Here is a 25895-nt window from a genome sequence, read left to right as displayed (position 1 = left end):
AAGCAAGTATGCACGGATTAATTCATTAGGATTCCTGCTGCCTGCTGTGTATAGCAGTATTACGCGGCATCGCATGCCACGAGCCAAAGTGTAAAAGTGTAAAGTGGCCACGGCGACTGGGCCAAGGGATGAGATGGGAGCAACCCGAGAGGCTTAGGCGTCGCCAAGACTGACAGGCGCCAGCTTTCCCCCAACGTCATTGCTCTCCACGTGCAGTGGATTCTGCGAACTTCAAAGTCCACTCCCTCCTACACTTCCCTCCCGGTCGGCGCAAGCTTCAAACTTGGGTCCTATCTGCGCTGTCCGGACTCGGGATCTGCCCTTGAACCACGCCCCCTTTACCTATTCCTGGTTCTCCCCTGAGTCCGCAATCCGCGATCCCGCATCGCACAACTGCCACCATGAGTCGGTAAGGCGGGGACTCCCTCCCCTTCAACCCCCTTGTCGCCTTGCGAGATGCAGATGATTAACTTCAATCGCGCAGGACCGAGGCCGATTTGGCCATCAATATCCGAAAGGCTACTAGCATTGGTGAGTGTCCTTGGTTTCCCGGGGGCTGCCGGTGGGGGTGGTTCAGGAGAGAGTTGGAGAGAGGCTAATTGTTCGGCTTGCGATAGAGGAAACCGCGCCTAAACGTACGTCTCGCCCCCGTTGTGTTTTCGATTGTGTTCGCTGCGGCGATCGCTTTGCGTCGGAGTTCGCTCGTCGTTCGAGTCGACTGATATCCTTTGATGGTTGTAGGGAAGCATGTGCGGAGCTGCATTGTGTACACGTGGGACCACAAGTCATCGGCGGCCTTTTGGGCGGGCATGAAAGTGTAGGTGTCCTGGTTTGTGGATGGGCGTGGGAGGTAGCTGGAATATATGGCTGACTTGTGTGCTTCCTCGTTGTAGGCAACCTGTCCTCGCCGACGAGGTCCAGACGTTCAAGGCGCTCATCACGATCCACAAGGTTCTCCAAGAAGGCCACCCTATCGTCGTGCGCGAGGCGCAGCAGCATTCCAATTGGATTGATAGCTTGATGAGAGGTGTCGGTGGAGATGGAGTTCGAGGTACGGCGCGTCCCTTGCAAGGTGGCGTTGTTGGTCTGCGCGAGGAGAAGATGTGTGTAGATGGTGGATATGAATGTTGACAATGCTGGGATAGGATACGCGCCGCTTATTCGCGAATATGTCTTCTTCCTCGAGTCGAAGCTGAACTTCCACCGCAATCACCCCGAATTCAATGGTACGCCGATACTGGACGATTGGACGTGGGAGGAGAAGTATGAGGTGGCTGACGGAACACAGGCCTGTTCGAGTACGAGGAATACATCAGCTTGAAGACGATCAATGATCCGAATGAGGGGTGCGCACAGTTTCACGTTCCTGGGTTGGAAAGATGGGCCGCTGACAGAGGCATAGATACGAGACCATCACCGACCTCATGACCCTGCAGGACCAGATTGATGGTTTCCAGAAGTTGATCTTCTCGCATTTCCAGTCGGGTACTAACAATGAGTGCCGAATTTCCGCGCTGGTACCGCTCGTGCAGGAGAGCTACGGTATCTACAAGTTCATCACAAGCATGCTGCGCGCAATGCACACAAGTATGGCCACCCGATGATTGATTGGTATGGCTTTGAGGATATCCACGCTAACAATTTCATAGCGACTGGAGATGATGAAGCTCTGGAGCCTCTTCGGGCCCGTTACGATGCCCAGCACCACCGCCTCGTTCGGTTCTACTACGAATGCTCCAACCTGCGCTATCTGACTAGCTTGATCACCATCCCCAAGTTACCACAGGACCCGCCCAGCCTTCTTGGCGAGGACGAGGATCGCCCAGCTCTTCCCAAGCGTCCGACGAAGGAGGTCGAGCATCAACCTTCGCCTCCACCCAAGGTGGCTGCCGAGCCAGAGCCCATCAGTGACTTCTGGACCAACGAGGCCAAGCGCCAGCAAGAAGAATACGAGGCGGAGCAAGCCCGTCTGCAGCAGCAATGGGACGAACAGCAACGGCAACAGATGCTTGCTCAGCAGCAGGCTCAGCGCGACTTTGAGGAACAGCAGCGCCTCCAAGCCGAGCAGCAGCGTCTGGCGCAGGAGCAGCTTCTCCGGGATCAGTACTCGACGCAGACCCAGGGTCGCCTCGCCGAACTGGAGCAGGAGAACCTGAACGCCCGTGCTCAGTATGAGCGTGATCAGCTCATGCTGCAACAGTACGACCGCCGTGTCAAGGATCTGGAGGAGCAGATGAACCAGCTGAACTCCAACATGAACTTGCAAAATGCCTCCAAGGATGAACAGATCCGGGCTCTGCAGGAACAAGTCAACACTTGGCGAACCAAGTACGAGGCCTTGGCCAAGCTGTACTCCCAGCTGCGACAGGAGCACCTGGACCTTCTGCAGACCACCAAGAGCCTGAAGCTCAAGGCTGCCTCTGCACAGGAGGCCATTGATCGCCGTGAGAAGCTGGAGCGTGAGCTCAAGACCAAGAACCTGGAGCTGGCCGATATGATCCGGGAGCGTGACCGTGCTCTTCACGACAAGGACCGTGTATCTGGTACCAACAAGGATGAGTTGGAGAAGATTAAGCGGGAGCTCCGTATGGCTCTGGAGCGTGCTGAGAATGCTGAGCGGTCAAAGGGCACAGAGATTTCCTCTATGTTGTCCAAGTATAACCGCGAGATGGCTGATCTCGAGGAGGCTCTTCGGGTAAGTATCCGCCATTCGTGATGTGTGTGGGCTTTCTTGTGCTGACATGTGTATAGAACAAAACTCGGGCTCTTGAGGACATCTCGAGCCGTAACAACGAACGCTCGGAAGACCATGATCTGGCCCTCCTCGAGAAGGATGAGGAGATTGAGGTGTACAAGTCTGGCATGGAGCAGGCTTTGATGGAGCTCGAGGAACTGAAGCTGGTAAGTAGTTGTCTCAAACCAGGGCCATGTTGCGGTACTAACCAATGATTGCTCTTCTGCAGAGCCAAGGCGATGTCGACCATGCTCTGGACAGCCAAATCGACACGGTGCTCCACGGCACTGTGGCCAAGATCAACGATATCATCGACTCTGTGCTGCAGACCGGTGTGCAGCGTGTGGATGATGCCCTTTATGAGCTAGACTCATCCATGCAGGCTGGTAACCAGAATGCTTCCCCACCATATGTACTGTCACAGATCGAGAAGGCTTCGGCCTCTGCGACCGAGTTCTCAACTGCGTTCAACAACTTTATCGCCGATGGTCCCAACAGTCCCCACGCCGAGATTATTCGCACCGTGTCCGTGTTCTCGGGCTCCATTGCCGACACTCTGAGCAACACCAAGGGTCTGTCTCGATTCGCTAATGACGACAAGAGCTCCGACCAGCTGTTCAACGCCGCTCGCAAGTCCGCCCAGGCCACCGTGCGCTTCTTCCGGGGTCTGCAGTCCTTCCGCCTCGAGGGCATGGAGCCCCTGCAGAAGACTGATGTGGTCATTAACAACAACCTGGAGGTTCAGCGAGACCTGCAGGCGCTGTCGAAGATGGTCGAGTCCTTCCAGCCCAAGAGCAGCAAGATCGCCACCAACGGTGATCTGGGTGACCTGGTTGACCAGGAATTGCTCAAGGCCGCCGACGCTATCGACGCCGCCGCCCAGCGCTTGGCCAAGCTCAAGAACAAGCCCCGTGATGGCTACTCGACGTACGAGCTGCGCATCAACGATGCTATTCTGGCAGCCGCCATCGCCGTGACCAACGCCATCGCCGAGCTGATCAAGGCCGCCACAGAGTCACAGCAAGAGATTGTTCGCGAGGGCCGTGGCAGCTCCACGCGCACTGCCTTCTACAAGAAGAACAACCGCTGGACCGAGGGTCTGATCTCTGCAGCCAAGGCTGTCGCCACGTCCACCAACACCTTGATCGAGACTGCGGATGGTGTCATCTCTGGCCGCAACTCTCCCGAACAGCTCATTGTCGCTTCCAACGATGTCGCCGCTAGTACCGCCCAACTCGTTGCTGCCAGCCGTGTCAAGGCTACCTTCATGAGCAAGACTCAGGATCGCCTGGAAGGCGCCAGCAAGGCTGTTGGTGCCGCATGCCGCGCTCTGGTGCGACAGGTGCAAGATATCATCAAGGAGAAGCACAGCGGAGACGCCGAGGCGGAGGACTACGCGAAGCTGAGCTCCCACGAGTTCAAGGTCCGCGAGATGGAGCAACAGGTATGTTTTTGTTTTGTTTTTTCGCGTTCCCTACACCCTTTATCGCCTTTACGCATCCATATCACCCTCCCATTGCCCTTACATCCCCTGTTCTCAACACTTGCTAACCATTTACTTGTCTTACAGGTCGAGATCCTCCAACTCGAAAACAGCCTTGCCCGCGCCCGCACACGCCTCGGCGAGATGCGCAAGATCTCATACCAGGAGGAATAATCGTGTCTTATCCCATTGCCTCTGCTTCTTTGCCATTTGTCTCTTGTGCTTGGCTTTTTCATCCCCAATTGTGTATATCCTGGAATCCATCTTGAGCCGTGTCTGTTCCCATCTTTCAATAGTGTTCATTCCATCTGCTTGTCAGTAGCTCTTGTCTTGAGTGATTAGCGAAATGTATCCAGGTCCTTCTTGACTGTTAGTCTCCCCTTGGCCAGACTCTGTCCCCGTAGACTCCATCCAGTAACACCTCGTGCAGGAAGCTCCTGCGACAGCCCCCTATCCCTGTACAACTCATGGCCTCGTATCCCACTCTCTCCGAGTCAGTCTCACAAGCTTATGCCCGTGCCCTCAGCCCCTGACCACGGTAGCTATGCGACCAGCCATTTTCCACGGTCGGCCTCCTCCAGCTCCCAACCAATGCCATCGAACACCCCAAGCCCATACAGCAAGTCCTAGAATCCTGCTCTCCTTTCCGTAGACCCCGGACAAATACTTGAACCCTTTGTTCTCGACCCTCGGACCCTTCACGCCCACTTGACGCACAGTCCATGCCGTCAGCCGAACCCCTGCAAGCCACGGATCGGAAATAGCCAAGCGGCTTTCCGGTGGCTGCATGAACCACGTCTCCACTGGGCCCACCGGATCCACCGTCCCGCCGATTGACAGTCTTGGCGTCGACGTCGAACAAAGAAACCCTTGTACTAATGTGCTCATTCGCATCACACAGTTCCCTCGTAACAAAGAATGCCCAAAATCCTCGACGTAGACGCTGAAACTGTAATTTGCAAAGCCAGAGAATACGAGTCATTCACGTCATGCGCTCTCAATGCTTTCATGCAGAGCCACTCCGAGTTCGGGTCTACACTATGAAGTCCTACAACACCTCCGCACTGTAACAACTTACACAGAATACTCCAAGTTCTAGACTGTAAATCTACAAAGTAAACAAGTCCTACAAGTTTCTACGATGGAAAAAGGAAATCTATCTGTTTTTTAACTTTTTTTGGATTTTGTGGGGCGGCACAAGTGACGTACAGTGTTCGCGGGGAGGTACCTACTCGCGTTCCGAAGAACGACTTACAATATTCCCTCAACCCAGTCGAACACACAACATCTCTCATGAAACCCCTTTAGGAGAATCAAACAAGTAACAGAAAACTCGAAATTGCCCGCAAACAGAACATATGGCGTGAAATCCAAGGAGGCAGAGACGACGCAGGCGAGGGTGTGTCGGAATGGTGTGTCGGGGTCGAACGTCATTAAAGGGGGATTGTAGAGGGGAGAAAAGAATGTAGGAATCGTAGCCACCGCGCGAGTTGGACACATCGGGACTATGTGATGTCGTCAATGCCTCGTCCCATGGACTTTTAAATCAAATGGGACCGGTCTAAGCGCCTGGAAGAGAGAGCATGGTGTGCATTGGGAAGTCCGAGTCGAACTCATCGCCCTCCAGTTCATGATAGCGGACAGTCTGCAAAGCAACGCGTTGATCCATTTGCATGTTAACCATAGCATTGAAGGCAGAGGTGTCGAGATTCGGGAGTGGAGTCAAGGCATTTGGACCGTACATCAGACCCAGCTCATCGAGGATGTCAATGCAGTCACCGTCCACATCAATCCAGCCGCTGTTGTTCTCGTCGGCATTTTTGACTCGAACTTGGCCAGCAGCCGTCTGGTTGAAGAAAGGGACGGAGCTGGTGTGAAGTCTGCCACGCCGGCGGCTGAATTTGTCGCCTGGACGTCGTGGAGTGTACTGGTAGTCGGGATGCGCCTCGGAATGGAGTCGTTTCTTTTCATCGGCAAGCGCCCTGAAGCGGGCCCGGACTGCAAGAGGCTCACGGTGCCACATTCGAGCAATGATGCGAGCTGCGTGAATTAGTACTGTAACGATAGAATAAATCAGGCTCAACTCACAAATTTCAGTGTTCGGAATACCAGGGTTTTCAGCAGTAACTGCATGGTGATGGTGTTGGCGGTAGAGAATGAAGGAGTTTGGGGGGCGGGGGACACGAGGGGAGGCAAGCGGAACGTTAACTCCTTCTTCAATTGCCGCACGGATCTCTCGATTGATCTTCTTGTCGTTGCCCATCCTGTCGTTGCCGTTCTTATCTTCGTAAACAAAGGCAGACCGAGGAAGCTTTTTGGGGTAAGAATCGCAAATGCCAATTCGGTAAGCGTCAATCGTTTGATCTATGATGATGCAGGCCTCCTTCTTGAGCTCGCTTCTATCATCAAATATTAGCGTAAATTCGAGTAATATTGGACGCATACTTACTCAAGGCGGCCGGCGAGACTGTGAAGAAAATCCTCTCCCCACAGCCTGACAATATTCTCAGGAATAATGATCTCGTTGTTGGTATTACCGAGGTTCAGGAGGCCATGCAGCCAAGTAAGCTCAAGTGCCTTCTGCTTAGGGGACAGATTGGCAAGGAAGTTCCCTCCAAGCGAGGCGAGAATTTCTTCCATGCTTTTCATGCCTGCTATGCGTTCCAGGCCTGGCGGGCTTTCTGGCGGGCTTGCCATGTTGACGAAGAGATGAAATGAATAGAGAGAGTGTGGTCAGGAAAGCAGAGTTGGGGTAGGATTGGGAGAATGGAAAGAGGTGGTGGGGGGCAGGGGGAAAGAGAGAGGAGAAGAGTTCGGTGGTAGGGGAGGAAGTATTTAAGTGTTTGCTGGGGGCCCTGGAAATCGCTTTGTTCGCTAGTGTCAATTAAGAGAGCCAATCAGAGCGCAGGATTTCGAAGATGTGTTTTGGTGAGGAAGATTGCCAAAACAATGGCGGAAGAATATGGAAGATTGAACGCGTCATTCATTGTTTACGGTGCTGCCTTGAAGCCTTGAGCCTGTGGTTGTGACCCGGCATAATTTTGGGGAAGCCGTTGCGACCCTACTATGACCGTGTAATGCCGGCCTCCATCCACCTTCTACAGAGTCCCCTGATTCACAGTACGAGGATGACCAGAACCCATTTTAATGTTGAATTTATTTTTTTAATTCGAGGAATTGATGACGCTACTTGATAATACTAGATATTAACTAAATTTGAGCTTATTCATGCAGGGGCTGATTTAAAGTAGTGTAAACGTGGTACCCCACATAGAGGGGCCGCCGCCATGTAGATCTGGGGGATCGACATTGCCATATGGCATTCTGGATCCCCAGCATAATGGGACCCGCTTTAATAGTGCTTATCAATACTTTAAAATTGCTAATTAGCACTTTTAATAAGTAAATATAATTAATTACACACAAAAATATAGTATTAAATCCCATTCTGTTGCAAAGTCCCCGAAAATCCCCCATACTAGAGCAAAATGCTCACGAGCATCGACCGACCATACCCCCGTCGCGAAATCCACCCACCTTCCATGCCCAGCTACATTTTCTACGAGTTTCCACAAGCAAAAAATCTGCATGGCAACCCAAGCAAACATCTTCCCCTCTAGGCAACCATTACCCTTTTGGGGTATCAATCGGGCACGTGGACCCACTCCAGGACCCACCCTTCTGACAGCCATAGCGGGAAAGTCCCCCCGCACCCCCACGCACCTTAATTTGTATGTATCTCGATGCCCTCCAGACTCAACCTCGATGCTCGCTTCCTACCCCCCAGGCTCTAGGCAGCAGCCGTATCGCCCGTTTGGGAAATGGCATGTGACCCCATAGTAAAAAGCAAACAATGGAGCCCTCCACGCTCCTTCCATCTTATTTAAGTACCCCAGCATCCCCTCGTAGCCAAAGTTCGCTATGATCGAATGCCACGATACTTGTCCTCAATGTTGTTTGCCCAACTCGCGCATCCCACTGCATACAGGCCCCAATCTTCCTCTAGGCAGCAGCCCCACTCTACCTTCGTTGCCTAGAGACCGTCACGCGTAGCAAACAATGGCCTTGGTGCCTTAACGTGGAGCCTTGCCGGAGGCCCCCAGCCAGCCCAGCCCTACGAAATAGAATGGACATACGCAGCATGAATGGAAATATTAAATGCATTGGCTATGGAAATGGTATCTGGTAAATTAGCAGACGGCGTAGATGAACCCCATCACTCTCCTTGCGACGCCGAGTTCCAATCACTGGCCCAGATGAACGTCGGACAACGCCATTGTGTACCCTTCTCCTTCTCGCCGCTGGGACCGAGAGGCCGCGGGCAGATCCAGAATGCGCGGCCGCGATTCATGCCCGGTTTCTTTGTGGTCAGACTGACGCAGGGTTCTTGGTGGCTGTCACAACGGGGAGCGGGTTTCTTGGTGAACAGCTTGTTCCAGTCTTCTTTGCTGACGATGGGATCGATGATCGTCTCTGTTTGGGACTTGCCGGGCGAGGATTGTGTAGAGCGTGTCTCTGATGCAGAGAACTGGGTATCGATGGTGGGCTCGAAAGGCTGGGGGGTAGTTCCTGGTGTGTTAGTGGTGAGAGTGGCATTCGCACCGGTCTTTGTAGGGGATGATGTTCCGTCGTCGCTAGGCTGGATCTTGGTCTTTGGCGAAGCTGTAGAGGGCTTGACGGATGCGCTGCCTTCGACGGACTTCGGCTTGAAGAAGCCTTTGAGTGTTTTCTGACCCGCTGTAGCCGTAGATGTGGGTGTGGCCGAGGACTTGGAGCGCTTGACGGAAGTCGCTGGAAGAGGCTGTGATCGCTTGCGGGACAGGGTATTCGAGGACTGATTCTGACTGGAGATGGGTGGGATGGGAGGCTTTTCGCTGAGTGCGGCTGTCTGTAATGCGGTCGATTCCGTGTCCAGAGCCACGGTCGTGTTTCCCAGGGCACTGGCCGTGGATGGCGAGCGAGAGAGGCTAGGAGCCGGCTTGCGCGCGAACATGTCCTTGATGCTGCGACGCTTGTCGACGTCGAACTCGGGTAACAGGCGTCCTGATCCTGGTAGCATCCACTGGGACGAGTACACCCGCTGGCGCTCGCCATCTTTGAACGCGCCCGGTGGGTTCATAATATCTCGAATGTGTACCGTTTTCCCATCGTGAGGTACGTTGTCCTTGAAGACCGCGTAAACAGGGCAATGATCCGACCCCTAACGATGACAGAGTTAGCGAGTATCCGACAACAACGCGAGCCTACAAACGTACCATCAAGCCCTCTTGAATGTTCGAGTCGGCAAACCAGTCCTTCATATCGAGGCTGCAGAGCACGTAATCGATACGTGCCCCGAAATTTCCCGGTCGGGTATTGAGCCTTGTGTCCCAGCAAGTGTACATCCCAGCCCTGTCAGCATGGAAGGACCTGCATATATCGTGCATCACAGGCTTTTCCCTGCCTTCTTCGCGGGGCCCAACGACCTTCCCGTCATCCAGTAACTGGTTGAATAGCCTCCGGGATTGCACGGTGATATACGTGTCCTCCGTTGCAGTGTTCTTGCGAATGGCTTCGAGAACATGAGCGGAGTCGATGGCCTGCTTGGCAATGTTGATGTCGCCAGTCACAAACACTCGCTTCCCCATCGCGACCAGATTCCGAATTCGAGCGTCAAGAGCATTGAGAAAGCCGAGCCGGAATGTAACCCGGCTTTCGTCGCGATTCGCAGGACAATATACGCCAATGAGCACAAAGGCCGGGAATTCGAGGACGACACACCGTCCTTCGGAGTCCAGAGTTGCTGGATCAATAGGCTCATCGGCTGGTCTCTCCTCATCTTCCTCGTCATTTGAATCAGTATCTTCCAAGACAGCAGCCGGTCTTCTGAGCTGCTCGAAAGTCGGGTACCCGCCAATCTGCTGGTCTTCTGGGAGATCTCGGAAAGGGATTGATGAATTGGGTGGGCAAAGAACACCAAAAATGCCTTCCTCGGCTCGAATTGGCGCGCATGTCGCATTGCGTGTGTATATCACGACCCCAGAGTATCCTGCTCGGTATTAGCTCCTGTGGAGAAGTACTGCGACACAGCTGCACGCACCTTTCTTAACCCTGGGCAGGCTGAAATAGCAGTCCCATCCCGGGACTAGGACCATATCATCTCGGAGATCTTTTCGTTGGATTTTGGTTTCCTGGAATACCACGATGTCCGATTCTAGGATATCGAACATGGACTATGGTCTTGTCAGTGAAGACATTCTGTGGAAATGCACCTGGAAAACTGACCTCAAAGGTTCGAGTCCCTCTCCATGGCTCGTATGAGAATGGGTTCCTTAACCACTCATTTAGCCTTGATATTGACTTCTCTGCAGGAACTCTACATACCGAATCCCATTAACTGCGAGACCTGGTCAGCACCAATATTTACAGCCAAGGCCCACTCCTTCCGACCAGAGACAAGCCACTCACCATTCCACGTCGTGATGCGAAACCCCATGGCCGGCGACTGGCACACAGCAACGGCGCATACCCTGCAGCGCTTGCAGCGAGAGTTTTCCACCAAATTAGACGCGTTGAAAGCAATATCAGCGTCTTCTACAGCTTGACGAAGCTCTCACAAAGCTGCCGGTTACGGGTCACGTGAGGGTGGAGTGACATCAGGTTACATAAGCCGGGGGATCACGGGAGTCCACTAAAGCGGCTCGGATTTCAACGTACGACGTGCTTCGACCTCCTCTCCCCTCCAGCAAACCACCTGCACCCCCACAATCACCACCATGTTCGCCCAGCGCAACATCGCCCGCTTTGCCCAGCGTGCCTCCCAGCAGGCCCGCGCGGTCGCCCAGCGCCGCTTCAACTCTGCCGAGGCCAAGCCCTCTTGGATCGTCGACAACGAGTTCAACCGTGAGCGTGCTGCCGTCAAGCACCACGCCGCCTCCACCAGCGGTGCGTGAAGATCCCAATTGAACCCATGACCGGTGGAATTCTGTTTTATCCGGCTTGGAATATTCACAAGTGCTTCGTACTGACTCAATGGCTCTGCAGACCTGTGGCGCAAGCTGTCGATCTTGTATGTGTTTTTCTCGGCGGAACTGCGGACTCGAATTCTTGTGCAGCGAGCCACATAGGACACTACTAACCACTATGCTTACAGTGCCGTCATCCCCTGCCTGATCGGCGGTGGCCTCAACGCCTACAACCTGTGGAACGAGCACTGGGAGCACTGGGACCACATGCCTCCTTTGGAGGAGCGCACCGAGTACCCCTACCAGAACATCCGCGTGAAGAACTTCCCCTGGGGCGACGGTGACAAGGTGAGTAAATCCTCTATCCCGCCAATCGAGCTACTTAAGAACGCAATTGCTGACTTTTTCCCCCTGCAGACCATCTTGTAAGTTTCCAATCCGCACCTTCAGAGCACACAAATTTCGCACCGGGCGCATGCGACGACCCTCGTCAAGCTTGTGCCTACACATATCCGCAATCCCTTCTTCTCTCTCATCATCCCACCAGATCCGATCCCGGTTCATCACTGCCCTCTCCGGAAGAATCACCGCTAACAACCCACACAGCTGGAACTCCGATGTCAACTACCACAACAAGGACAAGGCTACCTAAGCCAATCGCTCTCCAACCAACAATAACCCACCAAAACCTCGTGTGCGAGCCTCAATGCGTGTTTGGGAGATCGTTTCTTTGGTCTTGAGTGCACAGTTCAAATGTATATCTATCGCAGATGTGTTCCGCGGAGTCATACGAGTTCGCAAATTGGGGATGACAGAGATCCATTTGATGGAATGAAGTGAAGCTTGTCGTATTCTATCCTTCTTGCTCTTTTCCTTTGTTGAGTATCTATCTAGGTCGGAATTGACTGGGTTTAGACTCTCGTACAGGTGGTGGTTGGACTGTAGTGTAAATTTGTAGGGCTGTTGTGTGCGGAATATATATCCACATAGTGTGATGTGCCGAGTATGCGAGTTGCTCTTGTACGATGTTCTAGCTTACTTGCCGAGCTTCTCGAGTTAAACACCTAGTAATGAAAACATCTGGGTTGTTGTTATTGGGCATATCATTCATTGCAGACCCCGGTATCCAGATACGCCAGCGCGTGCCACAACAAACCAAGTTCGCCTCTTTCACAATACTAATCACACGAACTAATCATACAGAACACCATCAAATCTCCGCACCCCGTCGCTTCCGCAGATCCAAATATTTCGCCGCATAATCATTAGCCAAGACCGGATCACCCGTCAAATGCATCACAGTAGCCTTCTTGGCCATCATCTCCGTCTGGCCCAGAATATCCTCAATCTCCTCGTACGCATCATACGCCGAGTCAATATACCCCAACGCACGGTTAACGTACTCCTTCCGAGCCAACGTACGTTCCGGTCCCTGCTGGGACCACAGTTCCCCCCGCAACGCCCATATTGGCATCGACGAGCAGTGAATACGCACGCGCTGTCAGAGCCGAGTCCTCCGCCTCGAGGATCTGCGGCATGATACTCTCGACTAACTCGGCGGTGGCCTCGAACTCACGCAGAGATAGGAGGACAGCTGCAAGAGTGCAGATGGCTTCCCACAGGTCGAGGAGGACCTTTGAGCGGTGGGCGATGCTCGCAGCGCGCATGGCTAGGGAGAAGCCGCGTTGTGGGTGACCGGATTTCTCGAGGATACGAGCTTTTAGGCAGAGGAGTTTGATTTGGGAGTGGACGTCGAAGTTTTCGGGTTGCATGGAGTTTGCGGCTTGTTCGACCATGCGTAGGGCACGGCCGGTGTCGCCTTGGCGGAGGGTGTATTCGATGGTGTGGAAGGCGAGGAGGAGGCGCATGTCAAAATCGAGGAGTTGGATGGCTTGGAGTTGAGTCAGGATGTGTTCGACGGCTACCTTGTCGTCGCTGAGGGCATGTTAGCAGGTGAATGGCGAGGGATAGGAACATGGGGATGTTTACCGGTTGATTTGCCGTCTTAGTTGGAGGAGACCTGAATAGTATGTCCAGGAGTTGTTGTATTTGAAGGCTCGTAGCCTTTCTGGTTCGACCTTGTTCATGCGAGCAAAGGCTTCCTTGTAGTTCCCCTTTTGTGCCAGCTATTTATGCCAGATTAGCTCCTGCATCCAGACAGACATAGAGGCCTGTGACTTACGAATTGGCAGTTTCTGTATGTGAGCTTCACAAAGTCCTCGTACGGATGGCCCTCCACGTAACATTCGCGGAAGACTTCGGTGTCCAACCATGCGAGATGGGTGGCGCCTATAACCAGGTGGTCAGCTTCATTCCCAGTGTCTCATCAACCCACAAAACCATACCTATCCGAGCATACATGGCACTTTGTAGCAATATGTACGCGCCGGTGGGATTCGCAAGACCCTTTGTGACATTGATATGGGATGCTCGAACGAATGATTCGACGATTGTGGCAAGGCTCTCTCCCTGGGAGTTGTTAGCACCGTGTACCGGATTCGCAAAGGACGACGGCCGAGCACCCACCTGCTGCATCTCCAGCTTAGCCTCGCTGAGCAACGTTGTGCTCATGAGAGACCACATTTCCGTCTCCTTCGACTTGGCCTTGAGAAACGCGAGGCCCTCTTTTTCATCACCCAACATTCCACTATTCTGAACCTCCCGCATCTGCTCTGGAAATGCCTTGCCAAAGTGGTACAGCCAGCTCATACAGAAATTAAGGCAGTTCATGTCATGAGACTCGCGAGCGATGGCGACGGCTTCTTGCACGGCAGAGATAGCTTCGCTAAAGCATTCAAAGTCCGCCTGGATGATGGCTAAGTTCAGGAGCGCAAACTGATAGGCGCTTCGATCGGAGTTGCTGTGCATGGTATAGTCGAAATATCGGTGGAGGTTGTCGAATGCTGATGTGTAGTCGCCGGCTCGCCAGGCGTCGAGATATCTGCAGCTTCTTAGCCAGAGTTCGTTCAAGGCGTGGAGTCATTTGTGGGTGTACTCACTCAAGATAGTACATCAGTACTGGAGCATTTGAATCGGAGGTCATGATACGCTTGAGTTGCGCTCTCATCTCCTCAGGAACTCTGCCACCCAGTCCTACATGTCATCAGTATATGAAAGACATACATATCCAAACCATACTGATACGTACGCTGCAGCTCCCCAACTTGGAACTCAATCAATCGCTCCGCATCCTTAGCACTGACCAAGCCTTCATCCTCATCCTCGTCCTCGACATTGCCATACACCACATGCGTAAGGTGGGCACTGGAATTGAAGCCATGCAATTGCAGATTAATATCGACAGGTGCATGTCTATCCGAGGCATTCCTCCTCGCCCACATATTGTACGTCGGCAGCCGATACTTCACAAAGGCAGACCAGAGCGTCACCGAATCATGGAATTGCAACCTCGTGTATTCCAAATACGCCCTGCGCACGAACGCACCCAGCGGCGAGCTCCGAGACAATCGCATCCCCTCATTCTCCGGTGCAAGGCCATTATCCCGGTCTTGAATCAACTGCTCACGTGTCTTTGTGAGCAACGAGGGCAGGTCGTCGTTGAAAAACACCTCCAGCGCATCAAGCGAGTCCAGGGACCAGATCTTCTTGAGAAACAGATCCCAGAGTGATCGGCCCGGTACGGACGATTCATGTCCCGACAGCACCTCCTCGATCTCGGTGATGCGTGGTAGGTAGTGTTTCTCCCATTGCTTATCGGCGGGATCTAAAGGGAATAGGCCCGCGGTCAAGAAGGAGAGCACATCGATGGCGGATGAGTTAGGCACGAGCCCATCGGTGTACACTGTTATCAGGCACAACAGCGAGATCCTCCACGGAGTCAGATAGTGCGTCATTTTGGCGAGGATTGGCCCATTTTCCGGGACCATCCAGCTGTTTTTGAATTCCCGAGAGCTCTCGACGTGTTCTGGGCGCGTTTCCGAATGTTTAATGTTGATAAAGTCCCCGATAACTGCCTCAGGCTACGAGGCCGCGATCGGCGATGCCCCGCCAAAAAATGTATCCCGCGAATGACGCATTGGCTCTTCTTTTACTCTCTTCTAACTCCCAATTGACTCGATTTCACCATGGCGGAAGCTATAACGTCCTTTGACCTGCAGGGTGCTCTCCCCCTCGTTGCACGGGGTAAGGTGCGCGACCTGTACGAGGTCGACGAGAAGACCCTGCTCTTCGTCGCTAGTGATCGCATCTCCGCCTACGATGTGATCATGGAGAATGTACAAGGCTAAGATGTCACTCCCACCACGATCGTTCAACTACTAACTATTCGGTAATGAATAGGGCGTTCCCGAAAAGGGTGTCTTGCTCACTCTCTGCACCAAGACCTGGTTCCAGATCCTCTCGGAGGCCATTCCTACTCTCCGCACCCACTTCATCACCCTCGACCTTCCTCCCCAGATCCCCGAATCGCTCCGTCCCAAGCTGCAGAACCGTAGCATGCAGGTGCGCAAGCTCCGCATTCTCCCCATCGAGGCTATCGTCCGTGGATACATCACCGGCTCCGCCTGGAAGGAGTATCAGAAGTCCGGTACCGTGCACGGCATCAAGGTCCCCGCGGGTCTGAAGGAGAGCGAGGCCTTCCCCGATGGACCTATCTACACCCCCAGCACCAAGGCTGAGCTGGGCGAGCACGATGAGAACATCCATCCTGACCAGGGTAAGTACTCGCGCGAATATAATGAGCTGCATGAACAGTGATAGCTAATCACGGAGTATGCACAGCTACCGCTATCGTCGGCGAGCCCTATGCTTCTACCATTGCCTCGCTGGCCGTGCAGCTGTACAAGGCTGCGCACGCCTATGCCCTCGAGCGGGGTGTCATCATTGCCGACACCAAGTTCGAGTTCGGTGTTGACGAGGAGACGAACGAGGTTGTCCTCGCTGACGAGGTCTTGACTCCCGACTCGTCCCGCTTCTGGCCCAAGGACTCGTACGTTGTTGGCCAGGGCCAGTCGAGCTTTGACAAGCAGTACCTGCGTGATTGGTTGGTCTCGCAGGGCCTGAAGGGCAAGGATGGTGTTCGTATGAGCGAGGAGGTTGTGCAGAAGACTGCTGAGAAGTACAAAGAGGCCTGGGAGAAGATTACTGGTGGTAACTAGAGTGGGTATTTGGGGGCTATTATATATCTTGGAGTTGTGTTACTTGAAAGAGGGTATGGACCTGTGTATGTGTTTATGAATTGGTATCGAGGATGAGACAATGAAAAAGGATTCATGAATGTCCAATGGTTGTTGCATGTTCGAATGTCCCGAACACGGGAAAAGTACATAGCAAGATAATATACAAACGGATTGAGGGAAGATTGCTCGTACAAATTACTCGTCCCACTCCGACTTCAATCCCTTCAACCCCTTCTCTTTCGTCGTAGAGCTCTTCTGACCATCCTCCTCCTTCGACGCCTGCTTATTCGTCCAAGCAGTCCGGACACCCTCATCAATCGGCAAGGCATCCGCACCACAAATCCGCCGCTCCTCCTCAATATCAGCTTCACCCATACCATTCGTCGCCCAAATCTTGTGAATACGCAGATCAAACGGTCCCTCAATACGATCCGTAAGACCAATTCCAATACTCTTCACCCGCGACCGAAGCAGACACGTCTGCGGCTCCATCACGTATCCATGATTCGTCCGGACAAACGAGTTGAACGGCAACAAGACTGTCTCCCACCCCGTCGTACCGGAGGTCGTGGCGCTAGAGGAAGAGGAGATGATAGTCGATTCGGGCGGGAAATCTGACAGAGCGTCCGGAATACCCTGTGGGTAAAGCTCTCCTTCAGCACCGGATTCCTCGGCAGATCTGGAGCGCAGGGCTTCTTGCATGGGTGTCTGGCCGTGGACGCGGTGGTGCCGGGTGTACAATCTGTGTTGGTGGATGTCGGTTTCCACGATAGAATCGGTCTGGATATTCACGGTATACCGACGACCATCGGACTTGATACGGAGGGCAAGGTAAGCGTAGGGATCAACGTCCCAGAAAAGACGGCCGAAAAGCCAAAAGCCACGGTCTCGGTTGCGGAATGCGGCGTATCCTATTCATAGCCCCCAGGAATCAGTATTTCCGGTCCCCGTTTCTGGAAGCTTTTCTGATGCAACACCGGAAGACTTACCGGTTCTCTCGACGCGCCAGTTCGTCGGCAGCTTGGTAGAGATGCTGCCGTGGAAGCGCGCATGTGCAGGGGTATTCGATGCGGGTTCCGCGGGCTCAAAGTCCAGACTCGCAGTACTGAAACCGCCAACGGCGCGGTCGGCCATGGTCTTGCAGCCCTCGACCGAGGACGCATCTTCGAAGTCCAAGAGGACGTAGGGCTTGGTCGGGGTATGAAGGGCTTCGGTGTTCCAAGCTGGAGATTGTAGACGTTGCGCGGTTAGCTTGCTGGTTGACCGAACGGGGAGAACGGAGCGCGACACCGACCTATCTTGGAGAGACGGCTGAATTCTTCAGCGCTTCGCTTGAAGAAGCCGCCCTGTGCAGCTAACCTCCGAGTTGGAATCATCGCTAAACTGAGCGAGTGTGATCTGGAGGAGGATGGGGTGTGGAGGAGGGAATAGCTGGAGGTTGCTTGGCGATGATTTTGGATGATGTCGGCGTCCCGAGGTGGCGTGAAGACTTGCGCGCCGATCTGCCGCGATAAGATAACCGGTGCCCTGCTTGGAGCTTGTATCCAACCCTGTTCCAACCGTTATGTATTCGGTTTAAGCTTGTGAGCCTGTAGAGTGGCCATATATTCAAGTCGGGGTATGGGCAATAAATACACAGAATAAAAGGCCAGGTATTGCTTGAAAAAGATGGAAAAGTGGTCAGAAAATTGGAATATTCAAAGCCCTGGACGGACATCTGGAACATCATCGTCGGGCGACCTTGATGCTTTACAGTCTAATAGTTTCAGATCGTATTTTACGGTCATTAGAGGACCGATTTACTTTCAACTTAGGTACTAACCTGCAGATCTTGCTCGAGAAACCGAATGTATTGTAAAAATAGATCCAGGGACAGGAAGTGGCGTCTCTGGAATTTAGGGTTCACCCGTGAACCTAGTATAATGGTGACTATACATCAACATCTTTGCACTTGTGTGCCTCGTCCGTTATTAACTGCTGGATTATAGGAGCTATTTCTCCGAACTCGCATCCTGTACTCTATTTCTGCTTTCTTCTTTGCTTTACACCACGATCCTCGCTAAATTACCTTTTCGGGATTTGTGCTGGCCACTCCATACCTCCATCGGGTGTCGGTACTGAGGAGGATGGCGGCTCACCTATTATGGACGGCCGAAGAGATTTACATTCTCATTGAAAACAGGAGGCTAGAAAAGGGTTATCCTAGTCAGTTTCTTCTTGACTGTTACTCGATTCGCTAGCATGACTTTGTCCGCGGCATAGATCCTCTACCACCAAGCCATCCGTACCTTACGCACCTTGCACGTCACGATAGCAATCGAATCGGCCGAATGAAACCTTGATCAGCCAATTTGCAGGAACGTGAAAGTTAATCTTCTGCCTTACATGCTGGGCATGATCCAGCCACTGTGATCCCGTTATACAAGACCCATGGAAGCTGTTCAGGCCGCGAAGTATCCAAGCTCCAAGTTGATCTGGAGCTTCTGCCTGGGATACTCGAGTCACAAGGAACAAGTATGATACTTTCATGACTCTCGTCCGGCTATTACTGTATCAAATAGAGTTTGATTCTGAGTCAAACTGCTGTAGGTCATGCTAGTCAACCGCCGAAGCTAGCCATGGTTTAGTTTGGCATTTCCCAAGCTTTGCTCCCCAGAATGAGGCTTAGTAGCAACCCCATGGAATCACGGCTCTCAATTTGTTGCGGAGAAGAATTGTCAGTGCGGTAGAGTGGAAAAAAAATTGGGAGGATATCTTTTCCTCCTTTTCGTAGTCCGTCCAAATCTCATCATCTCCTTCGTCCATGTGCATACATTCGTCCAACCTCGCTGTGATTCCCATACAGACATAGCTATACCCATTCTACCGCACTCTCTACCACACTCTGATACATATTCCAAAATGACTATCCAGCTCGTGGTTCCAAATGCAGAGGCCAAGTGCCCTCGCGGGGATCGCCTGCAGGAGGAGCCTTCGGCGAAGAATGCCCAGGGCTTATTCCCACCCGAAGCTTGTATTTTCGTTGGAAAGTAAGTTGTGAAACTATCTGCAGATGCTATAAGGTATTCTCTACTAACGGAGATTACAGTCTCTCTACAAAAGTTCCCACTGAGACGCTGGCTGAAGACTTGAAGTCGGTATTTACACAATATGGAGCTTGCCATGTAAAAATCAAGCAAGATAAAAAGAAGGGATTGCCCGGTGCTTTTGTGCAGTTTGAAGTAAGTTTCCATTCCGACCCTTTGCATGGGGATATAAAGAGTCTCTATATTCTGACATTATTCTCTATAGCGTGTGGAGGATGCCAGTGCAGCTCTGGCTAGCGACGAATCTACCGTGCTTCATGACCGATTGCTGAGAATTGAACGTGCTAAAGGACGAAGTAAGTAATCTACTCTTCTTGGATCTCTCCCGTGAACTGAGCTGACACCTAGTGACAGGAACTGCGTGTCTTGGGCTGCGCTCTCTTCAGCCCGTGACAGCTCAAGACGTACTGACTGCACTGGATGGTCGTGGATCTCTTGAAGTCTACACTATCGAGCCGCAGCAGACGGGATATCAGACTTGGACGGACGTGGCCAAAGTGACGTTTGCTTTTGTGGATGACTGTCGAGACGCAATCAAGGTACGATCTTCCTCTTTCTTCCTCTCACTTTGCTGCCTTCTGCCTTCTGCCTCATCTTGTCTGCCTCAGCTTCTGCCTTTCCTCTCTCTCCCTCTCATCCTTTTTATTCTCCTTCATTCCTCCTCTCTCCTTCTCTCTTCTCCTCCATCACACCTTCCCTCCTCCCACATCCTTTGACTCGATTCTCACACTCCCCAGTACTTCCAAAAAGACGACAAGTACTACCTGCACCTGCTCGACATGGACGGCAGCCCTCTCCTCAAGGGCCCCGTTCAGGGCCCCGGCAACGGGGCTCCTCACTCCAAGCCCTACAATGGGCGTTTCCCTCCTCGTGCTGGAAATTTCCAGCGAAACAACCACTCCCGCCAGCACCGCAACGGTAATGGCAACTTCAACCCCCGGAACCCTCATCGCAGCAGCTTCCCAAAGATCCATCACTCTCAGCTGAGCAATGAGAACCTGCCTCCCCACGCCGGATACGTTCCCAACCCAACTTTCACCGTCCATGGGGTAACCTTCAACAGCCATGAGCTGCACCCACCTCTCTTCAACCCTCACTACGCAATGCATGCTCCTCCCGATCCCAATGGCTTCACCGGTCCTCCTCCCTACGTCTACACTGGTCCTGGTCCTCTTCCCATCACTGGTCCCCGGCCTTACATGGGCCCTCACACAAATCCTGATCCCTTTGGTCCTCCTCCCATGCATCCACCCTACCTCCCCTACGGCCAACCTCATTATCCTCCTCCACCACCACCCGGCCCTTACTATCCTCCCGGTTTCATCCCTAACCATGGCCCCGTGAACACTCCACCCGGCATGAACGGTCCCCCCAACGGGTACTTTGGCCCTGTTGGCCCAGTCGGTCCAGTCGACCACATGGGTTATGTCGAGCCCTTCCCTGGACATGGAGGCTTTGGCCACTCCCCTCCCAACATCAATGACCAACATTTCGCCCCTCACAAGGCGCCAAGCCCGGTGAAGCAGATGGATATCAAACTGGATGGCATCCCAGAAGAGAAGGTTGCCGAACAGCCTTCCGAGAACGACACCGTGGGAGGTGTCCCATTGAACCCCAAGACGCCCGAGAAGGCTCCCCGTCTCATTCGTGTCTATCACGCCGATGATGAGGAGGAAGAGGACATCAAGGCTGCCTCCAAGAAGACCTCCGCTGGCAGCGCCGTCGTTGTTTCTGTCGAAGAGATCACCGACAACGATTCCGCCATTGAAGCCGATTCTCGCTCTCGATCTCGTTCCCGCACCCTCTCTCAATCCCTCCGTCGTTCCCGCTCTCAATCTCCCTCTCGCTCCCGCTCGCATTCTCACTCTGGATCTCGCTCTCGCTCTGTGTCCGCCACTGGACTCCGCCTGGGCTCAACTTCCGACTCGGCTCCTCCCTCTGACTCGGAGAAGAGCAAGAAGACCGTCATTTGGGCCAAAGACACGCCTATGGAGGACTCCAGGCCCCCGAGTCCCATCAACTCCATTGCCAGCACCAATTCAAGCCATACTTGCGCATCTCCCACCTCAAAGCCCGTTGATTCCTTCGCGGTTACCCTAACCGGCCTCACCGTTGAGCAGTACGCGCGTCAACATCACCTCAGCCCGGGAGTCAGCGAAGAAACCCTGCAGGAAATCATCCGGGACCTGGTGGAGGAACGGAGGGTGAAAGCACAAGAAGAAGAGAAAGAAGCTCTCCTCGCCAAAAGTGATGGTTGCCAGCCCAAGACTGGCACTGATACCGATGATTCTCAAAATGGATCTGTGGCTCGCAACTGCTCCGTGAAGTCCGTCTAAGTGTGAAAAGACTTTGATGGCATCTCGATCTATTGCTCAGGGCAACTTGAGCTCTCCAACCTACTGGTTCTCGTTTTGTTTCCTTCTCCTTTTTGTTTTCCCCAGGTTTCTCTTCTTCTTGACTTTGTTTATTCTGGATTTTCTGCTTTCTTCCAATCTGGGTTTGTTTTTTTCTGGTTTCTGTTTCTTCGGGGCCCCCTCTCTCATGGGTCTCTTTTTTCTGGGCTTCATTTCTTCTGGTTTTGATCCATTTGGATCTTGTTCCTGCTAGGTCTCTTCTTTTTTTTCCTTTTCGTTTGAGCTAGTTTTCATCCGTGGTGGCTGGGACTCCGAGGCAGTCGGTTTCATCGAATGTGTCCTTTTTTCCTCGTGATTTATTTCCATGTATTCTACGGAGCTGTAAGATAAAGACCTGCTGTAGGCCAGGGAGGCGTAACATTCAATGATAATTGTATCTACCACTACGTACAGCGGTCTATGTCATGTTGTTTGAAGGAATTTCCCTCCAAACAACCATGAATGTAAACAAACCAACAAGCCCACTGGATTTACCATAAATTCCATAAACCCATACTCCTCCTACCAACTTCTCTTCTTCCCCATTCCTATACCCGGCTATATACCTCGATGAGTACCTGTACGACATCTTCACCATCATATATCACACCCCTCCCAAATACTCCTTCATGATCCTTGATATTCTCAAGCATACCTATATCCTATCACAGTCCTGTACACTTTCGTTCATCAACCTGACAACCTCCACGCATCATGCCGTCCGACATGCTATGTCACCCCTCGTTGCACTACGAGCGAGCTATTCTGGACGACTGGGTCAACCTGCGCGCCTCTAGACAGACCTGAAGCAGACGCCTACAGAATTTCTACTCTGTTCTACGAGAACTTCCACTATATCCGGTATAAATACTCATCGCGCCAAATTGGCTGGGCGTACCGATACATATGCCAACACGACCGAAAAGACCGTCGACGATGAGAATATGAATGTGGATTCCTGTTGCGGAGTTCTACAATCGTGCTTGGGTCGTGGCCCTCGTGAGCGTTCGCGATCTCCCACTGTCTTGGATAGTTGGCATTCTCTCGGATTTCATCAATAAGGGGCTTTGAGAAAGTCGGATCCAGCTACTGTAACCCCGCGTATTTCCTGGAATTGATTCCTAGAAACGTACGTGCAGCCCTTGGTCATCGTACTTTACGTCGGGAACAACTGATGGCTTTGCCACACTTACTCAGCGGGGTTGCATGCTTTAAACAATCTCTTGAGGAATGGTCAGATACTTTGTCTGTCTTGCTTGTGCACAGCAATTCGGAAGCGTTGGTTGGCTTGGGGAAACTGGGGCTACTCGTACAAGCGATGGATTCATTTCGGGTATGTTATTTCTTCTTCTTTGGTTTGTCCGTTCAGTGAATAATTGGCTGTTTGGTTCGAGTATACTGATGTTGATATCTGTCAGATTTAGCACAGCAAGATTCAGCTCTTGACGAATATGTACAGTGCATTCTCCACTCCGCAGATCACGATCAAAAGAACCCTTGCTAATCGATATTCTATTCTCAGCGCCTTAAACACGAGTCACCTTTCTCGGTCCACCAGTAATTCTCGACATTCTTCTCACCAGAACGAGAATGAACCCGAGTGAATACCAAACACCAAGCTCTCATAATTTGCGTCCCCGGGAAAAAAGGCAGACACCAAGCGCGAAAGTTCTACAAGTGGGCTGTGAGCTGTGCTATATCTTGTAGACGGTACACCAGAGGAATCTATTTCGAAGAAGACACAGCACTGAAAGCTGGTTGGAAGGGTGGCATTTTCCTCTGGCAGTGGCTCAAGCACAGGTATATCTGTGGGCTATGCAGGGCTTGTTCGCTATACGACGCTATTCGTACGGCCGGTCTTGGGATACATGGTTTGTTCTTTCGGAGCTTGGCATTTCGCAATGGGAGGTACGAAGCCCGTAAAAGAAGGCGTAAGTGCATATTTGAACCTGGCGATATAATGGCACTCCATGGTCTGGCATGCTGACGGATTGGCCCGGAGACAGGACAGCCCTACTAGAGTATTCAATGCCCCTTGGATTGGTGATTTATACTTTAACGATACCGACTACGCTTGGAACAAGACCAGGCCTTCTGTACTATGCTCTGGTCCTTTGGCGAACGAGCAGGAGAAAGCCCATCACCCGGGGGAGATATAGTTATGCACAACAACACCTGTGTAGGACATTCGAATACTAGATTGGAGAATTCTTGGAGGTCAACGAGCTCCTGTGGGCTTTTCTTTATGTAGATGTCGGTAGTTACCTGAGTATAGACACTCTCGGAGTGAATAGCATTGAAAGCATTCCCGTCATTACCTTTGGAGTTCGCCTAACGGCGCTGGCATGATAATACTTATAATTTCCGGTGCATATTATTTGGATCATACTCACGGCACTACAAAAAGCTCTCGTGGCACTACGACACTAAGACTAATTAGGACCGAACCTTACGAGTAGCACCTAGTGCCATGGGAATGATCCTATTATTTTTGTATTTCTCGAAACAAAATCTTCCATATAGATCAGACCACCTTAAACCGTCCGGAACATCCGAAGTATCACCACTATGCAATACGGGGATAGACAAGCTAAACGTGCTATCCCACTATCCACATATAACTAGCCGTCGATCATGGCCTAGACTTGTCCTCGGCCTAATGCCGTGACTATGCAGGGGTAGTACTATAGACTCGGGGAATCGGGGGGAGACATTCCCAAACAAGATCATTTTGCATGAAACGCTGACGTTGACATCGATCATTCCCTATTATGGGGGCCAGCAGTGAATGTGCTTGTGGGGGAGATAAACTTATCTCATTCACGACTAGTCTCCGATTAATTCCAGGAAATGTGAAAGACGCAAAAGATAAGACACTAGTTAACATACCGCTAAATACTTCTGTAATTGTCTGATCTACAAGCTTAATTTACTCCGTTGGTGGATCATCAAGAGTGGAGATCGGAGATCCTTCATAGTTGTTTCAAAACTTAACCCTGAAACAAAACATGCTTATTACGGGTCTGGACTTTGCGGTATCCATATACTTCCCCTGGGTATGAAGAGCATTCATTTATTTGTATACCGATTAAGGTATTTCCCCGGTTCACAGAGCCCGGTATCAGATAGATGGACTTGGACTCCGTACAGCTTCTTAACGGACTCCGCATACATCAAGACCGCGTCAAAGTATAAAAACCAGTCTAATCCATCAATCCTACTGAATCATTCACAAGACAGAGATTATTCAAGCACAATCATCAAAAATCAAACCAAAATGCACTTCACCAATATCCTCGCCCTCCTGGCAGCCCCGATCATCGTGACAGCCACCCTGGACCCAGCAACCTCCAACACAAAAGGCTACAAACCCAAGAGTCTAAACTGCAGCGGTAAACCAACCCAATTCCCCTCTTAAATCCAACCACACATCCAATCTCATCCCATACTAACACCATCCTCTCCCGCAGCATCAAAAGTCTCAACAGCAATCCAAGCCGCCGAATGCTCGCACAACACCCGCGTCTCAGGAACCCAAACCTTCGCCGTCTTCGAAACAGACCACCAATACGACTCGTACAACGGCGCTCCCTACGGAACCTGCAGCGCGTACACCTGCACCGCGCCGACATCCTCTGAGTTAGAGGCTGACTCGGACTATTGGGTGTTTTATTGGGGGGACGAGGGGACGAGTAGTGGGTATGGGACTGGGTGTATTAAGGATCCGAATACTGGGGAGTGTGGGTGTGAGAATTCGGATGGGACGTTTGTTGCTGGGAGTGATAGCTGTACTTAGGGGTTACAGGTGTTGTGGGTTGGTTGGATATGCAGATGGAGGGGTGGTGGTTGGGTATAGATGAGGTGAAGGTTTTGTAGTAGTAGAGGGTTGACTGTGATAGATTCTACCTGGGGAGATGCAATACTATACAGTTATTCACATCCACGAACCAGATACATGCACAGAGAAGAAAGATAGAAGACAGCATGAATGCCGAGAAACTAGATCAGATTCAGTTGGATTGTAATCCCAGGTCCAAACAACGCCGGGATATGGATATGGATATGGATATGAATGGGGAAAAAGCAGAAGAAAACGAAACAAAACACGCCTGGAAAA

At 52.1% G+C, this 25895-nt stretch overlaps 9 protein-coding genes across 9 annotated transcripts; 5 read left to right on the top strand and 4 right to left on the bottom strand.

The window, feature by feature from the left end:
- Positions 1–401: 401 nt before the first annotated feature.
- N7496_005170 (putative cytoskeleton assembly control protein Sla2) lies at positions 402–4391 on the top strand (the record flags this gene model as incomplete). The annotated part of the gene is made up of 12 exons (XM_056698099.1): positions 402–409; positions 485–531; positions 618–635; positions 742–817; positions 894–1051; positions 1146–1226; positions 1289–1346; positions 1403–1587; positions 1650–2695; positions 2752–2901; positions 2964–4178; positions 4305–4391. 12 exons carry the CDS (start codon positions 402–404, stop codon positions 4389–4391), a joined length of 3129 nt encoding a protein of 1042 aa, XP_056556624.1.
- Positions 4392–5778: 1387 nt separating this feature from the next.
- On the bottom strand, positions 5779–6914 carry N7496_005169 (HMG-box domain-containing protein; the record flags this gene model as incomplete). The annotated part of the gene is made up of 3 exons (XM_056698098.1): positions 5779–6257; positions 6306–6616; positions 6667–6914. 3 exons carry the CDS (start codon positions 6912–6914, stop codon positions 5779–5781), a joined length of 1038 nt encoding a protein of 345 aa, XP_056556623.1.
- A 1519-nt stretch (positions 6915–8433) lies between these two features.
- Positions 8434–10692, bottom strand: N7496_005168 (DNA-(apurinic or apyrimidinic site) lyase APN2; the record flags this gene model as incomplete). The annotated part of the gene is made up of 5 exons (XM_056698097.1): positions 8434–9417; positions 9473–10245; positions 10297–10429; positions 10482–10572; positions 10637–10692. 5 exons carry the CDS (start codon positions 10690–10692, stop codon positions 8434–8436), a joined length of 2037 nt encoding a protein of 678 aa, XP_056556622.1.
- A 280-nt stretch (positions 10693–10972) lies between these two features.
- N7496_005167 (cytochrome c oxidase subunit VIa) lies at positions 10973–11813 on the top strand (the record flags this gene model as incomplete). Its single annotated transcript, XM_056698096.1, has 5 exons — positions 10973–11141; positions 11241–11265; positions 11350–11509; positions 11579–11586; positions 11768–11813. 5 exons carry the CDS (start codon positions 10973–10975, stop codon positions 11811–11813), a joined length of 408 nt encoding a protein of 135 aa, XP_056556621.1.
- A 558-nt stretch (positions 11814–12371) lies between these two features.
- Positions 12372–15015, bottom strand: N7496_005166 (putative anaphase-promoting complex subunit Apc5; the record flags this gene model as incomplete). The annotated part of the gene is given in 7 exon segments (XM_056698095.1): positions 12372–12563; positions 12580–13096; positions 13151–13287; positions 13344–13450; positions 13507–14102; positions 14161–14254; positions 14310–15015. 7 exon segments carry the CDS (start codon positions 15013–15015, stop codon positions 12372–12374), a joined length of 2349 nt encoding a protein of 782 aa, XP_056556620.1.
- A 231-nt stretch (positions 15016–15246) lies between these two features.
- N7496_005165 (phosphoribosylaminoimidazolesuccinocarboxamide synthase) lies at positions 15247–16278 on the top strand (the record flags this gene model as incomplete). The annotated part of the gene is made up of 3 exons (XM_056698094.1): positions 15247–15396; positions 15461–15836; positions 15902–16278. 3 exons carry the CDS (start codon positions 15247–15249, stop codon positions 16276–16278), a joined length of 903 nt encoding a protein of 300 aa, XP_056556619.1.
- Positions 16279–16494: 216 nt separating this feature from the next.
- On the bottom strand, positions 16495–17675 carry N7496_005164 (CIA30 family protein; the record flags this gene model as incomplete). Its single annotated transcript, XM_056698093.1, has 3 exons — positions 16495–17210; positions 17289–17522; positions 17594–17675. 3 exons carry the CDS (start codon positions 17673–17675, stop codon positions 16495–16497), a joined length of 1032 nt encoding a protein of 343 aa, XP_056556618.1.
- Positions 17676–19200: 1525 nt separating this feature from the next.
- Positions 19201–21721, top strand: N7496_005163 (uncharacterized protein; the record flags this gene model as incomplete). Its single annotated transcript, XM_056698092.1, has 5 exons — positions 19201–19328; positions 19388–19520; positions 19591–19681; positions 19740–19924; positions 20123–21721. 5 exons carry the CDS (start codon positions 19201–19203, stop codon positions 21719–21721), a joined length of 2136 nt encoding a protein of 711 aa, XP_056556617.1.
- Positions 21722–25055: 3334 nt separating this feature from the next.
- On the top strand, positions 25056–25574 carry N7496_005162 (uncharacterized protein; the record flags this gene model as incomplete). Its single annotated transcript, XM_056698091.1, has 2 exons — positions 25056–25170; positions 25249–25574. The coding sequence occupies 2 exons, from the start codon at positions 25056–25058 to the stop codon at positions 25572–25574; spliced, it is 441 nt and encodes a 146-aa protein (XP_056556616.1).
- Positions 25575–25895: the final 321 nt, after the last annotated feature.

The sequence above is a fragment of the Penicillium cataractarum genome (genome assembly GCF_028827025.1).
Source record: "Penicillium cataractarum strain IBT 29864 chromosome Unknown utg000004l, whole genome shotgun sequence".
Classification (NCBI taxonomy): Eukaryota; Fungi; Ascomycota; class Eurotiomycetes; order Eurotiales; family Aspergillaceae; genus Penicillium; species Penicillium cataractarum.
The sequence above is the reverse complement of the archived record's forward strand: the minus strand, read 5'-3'. Positions and strand labels throughout refer to the sequence as shown.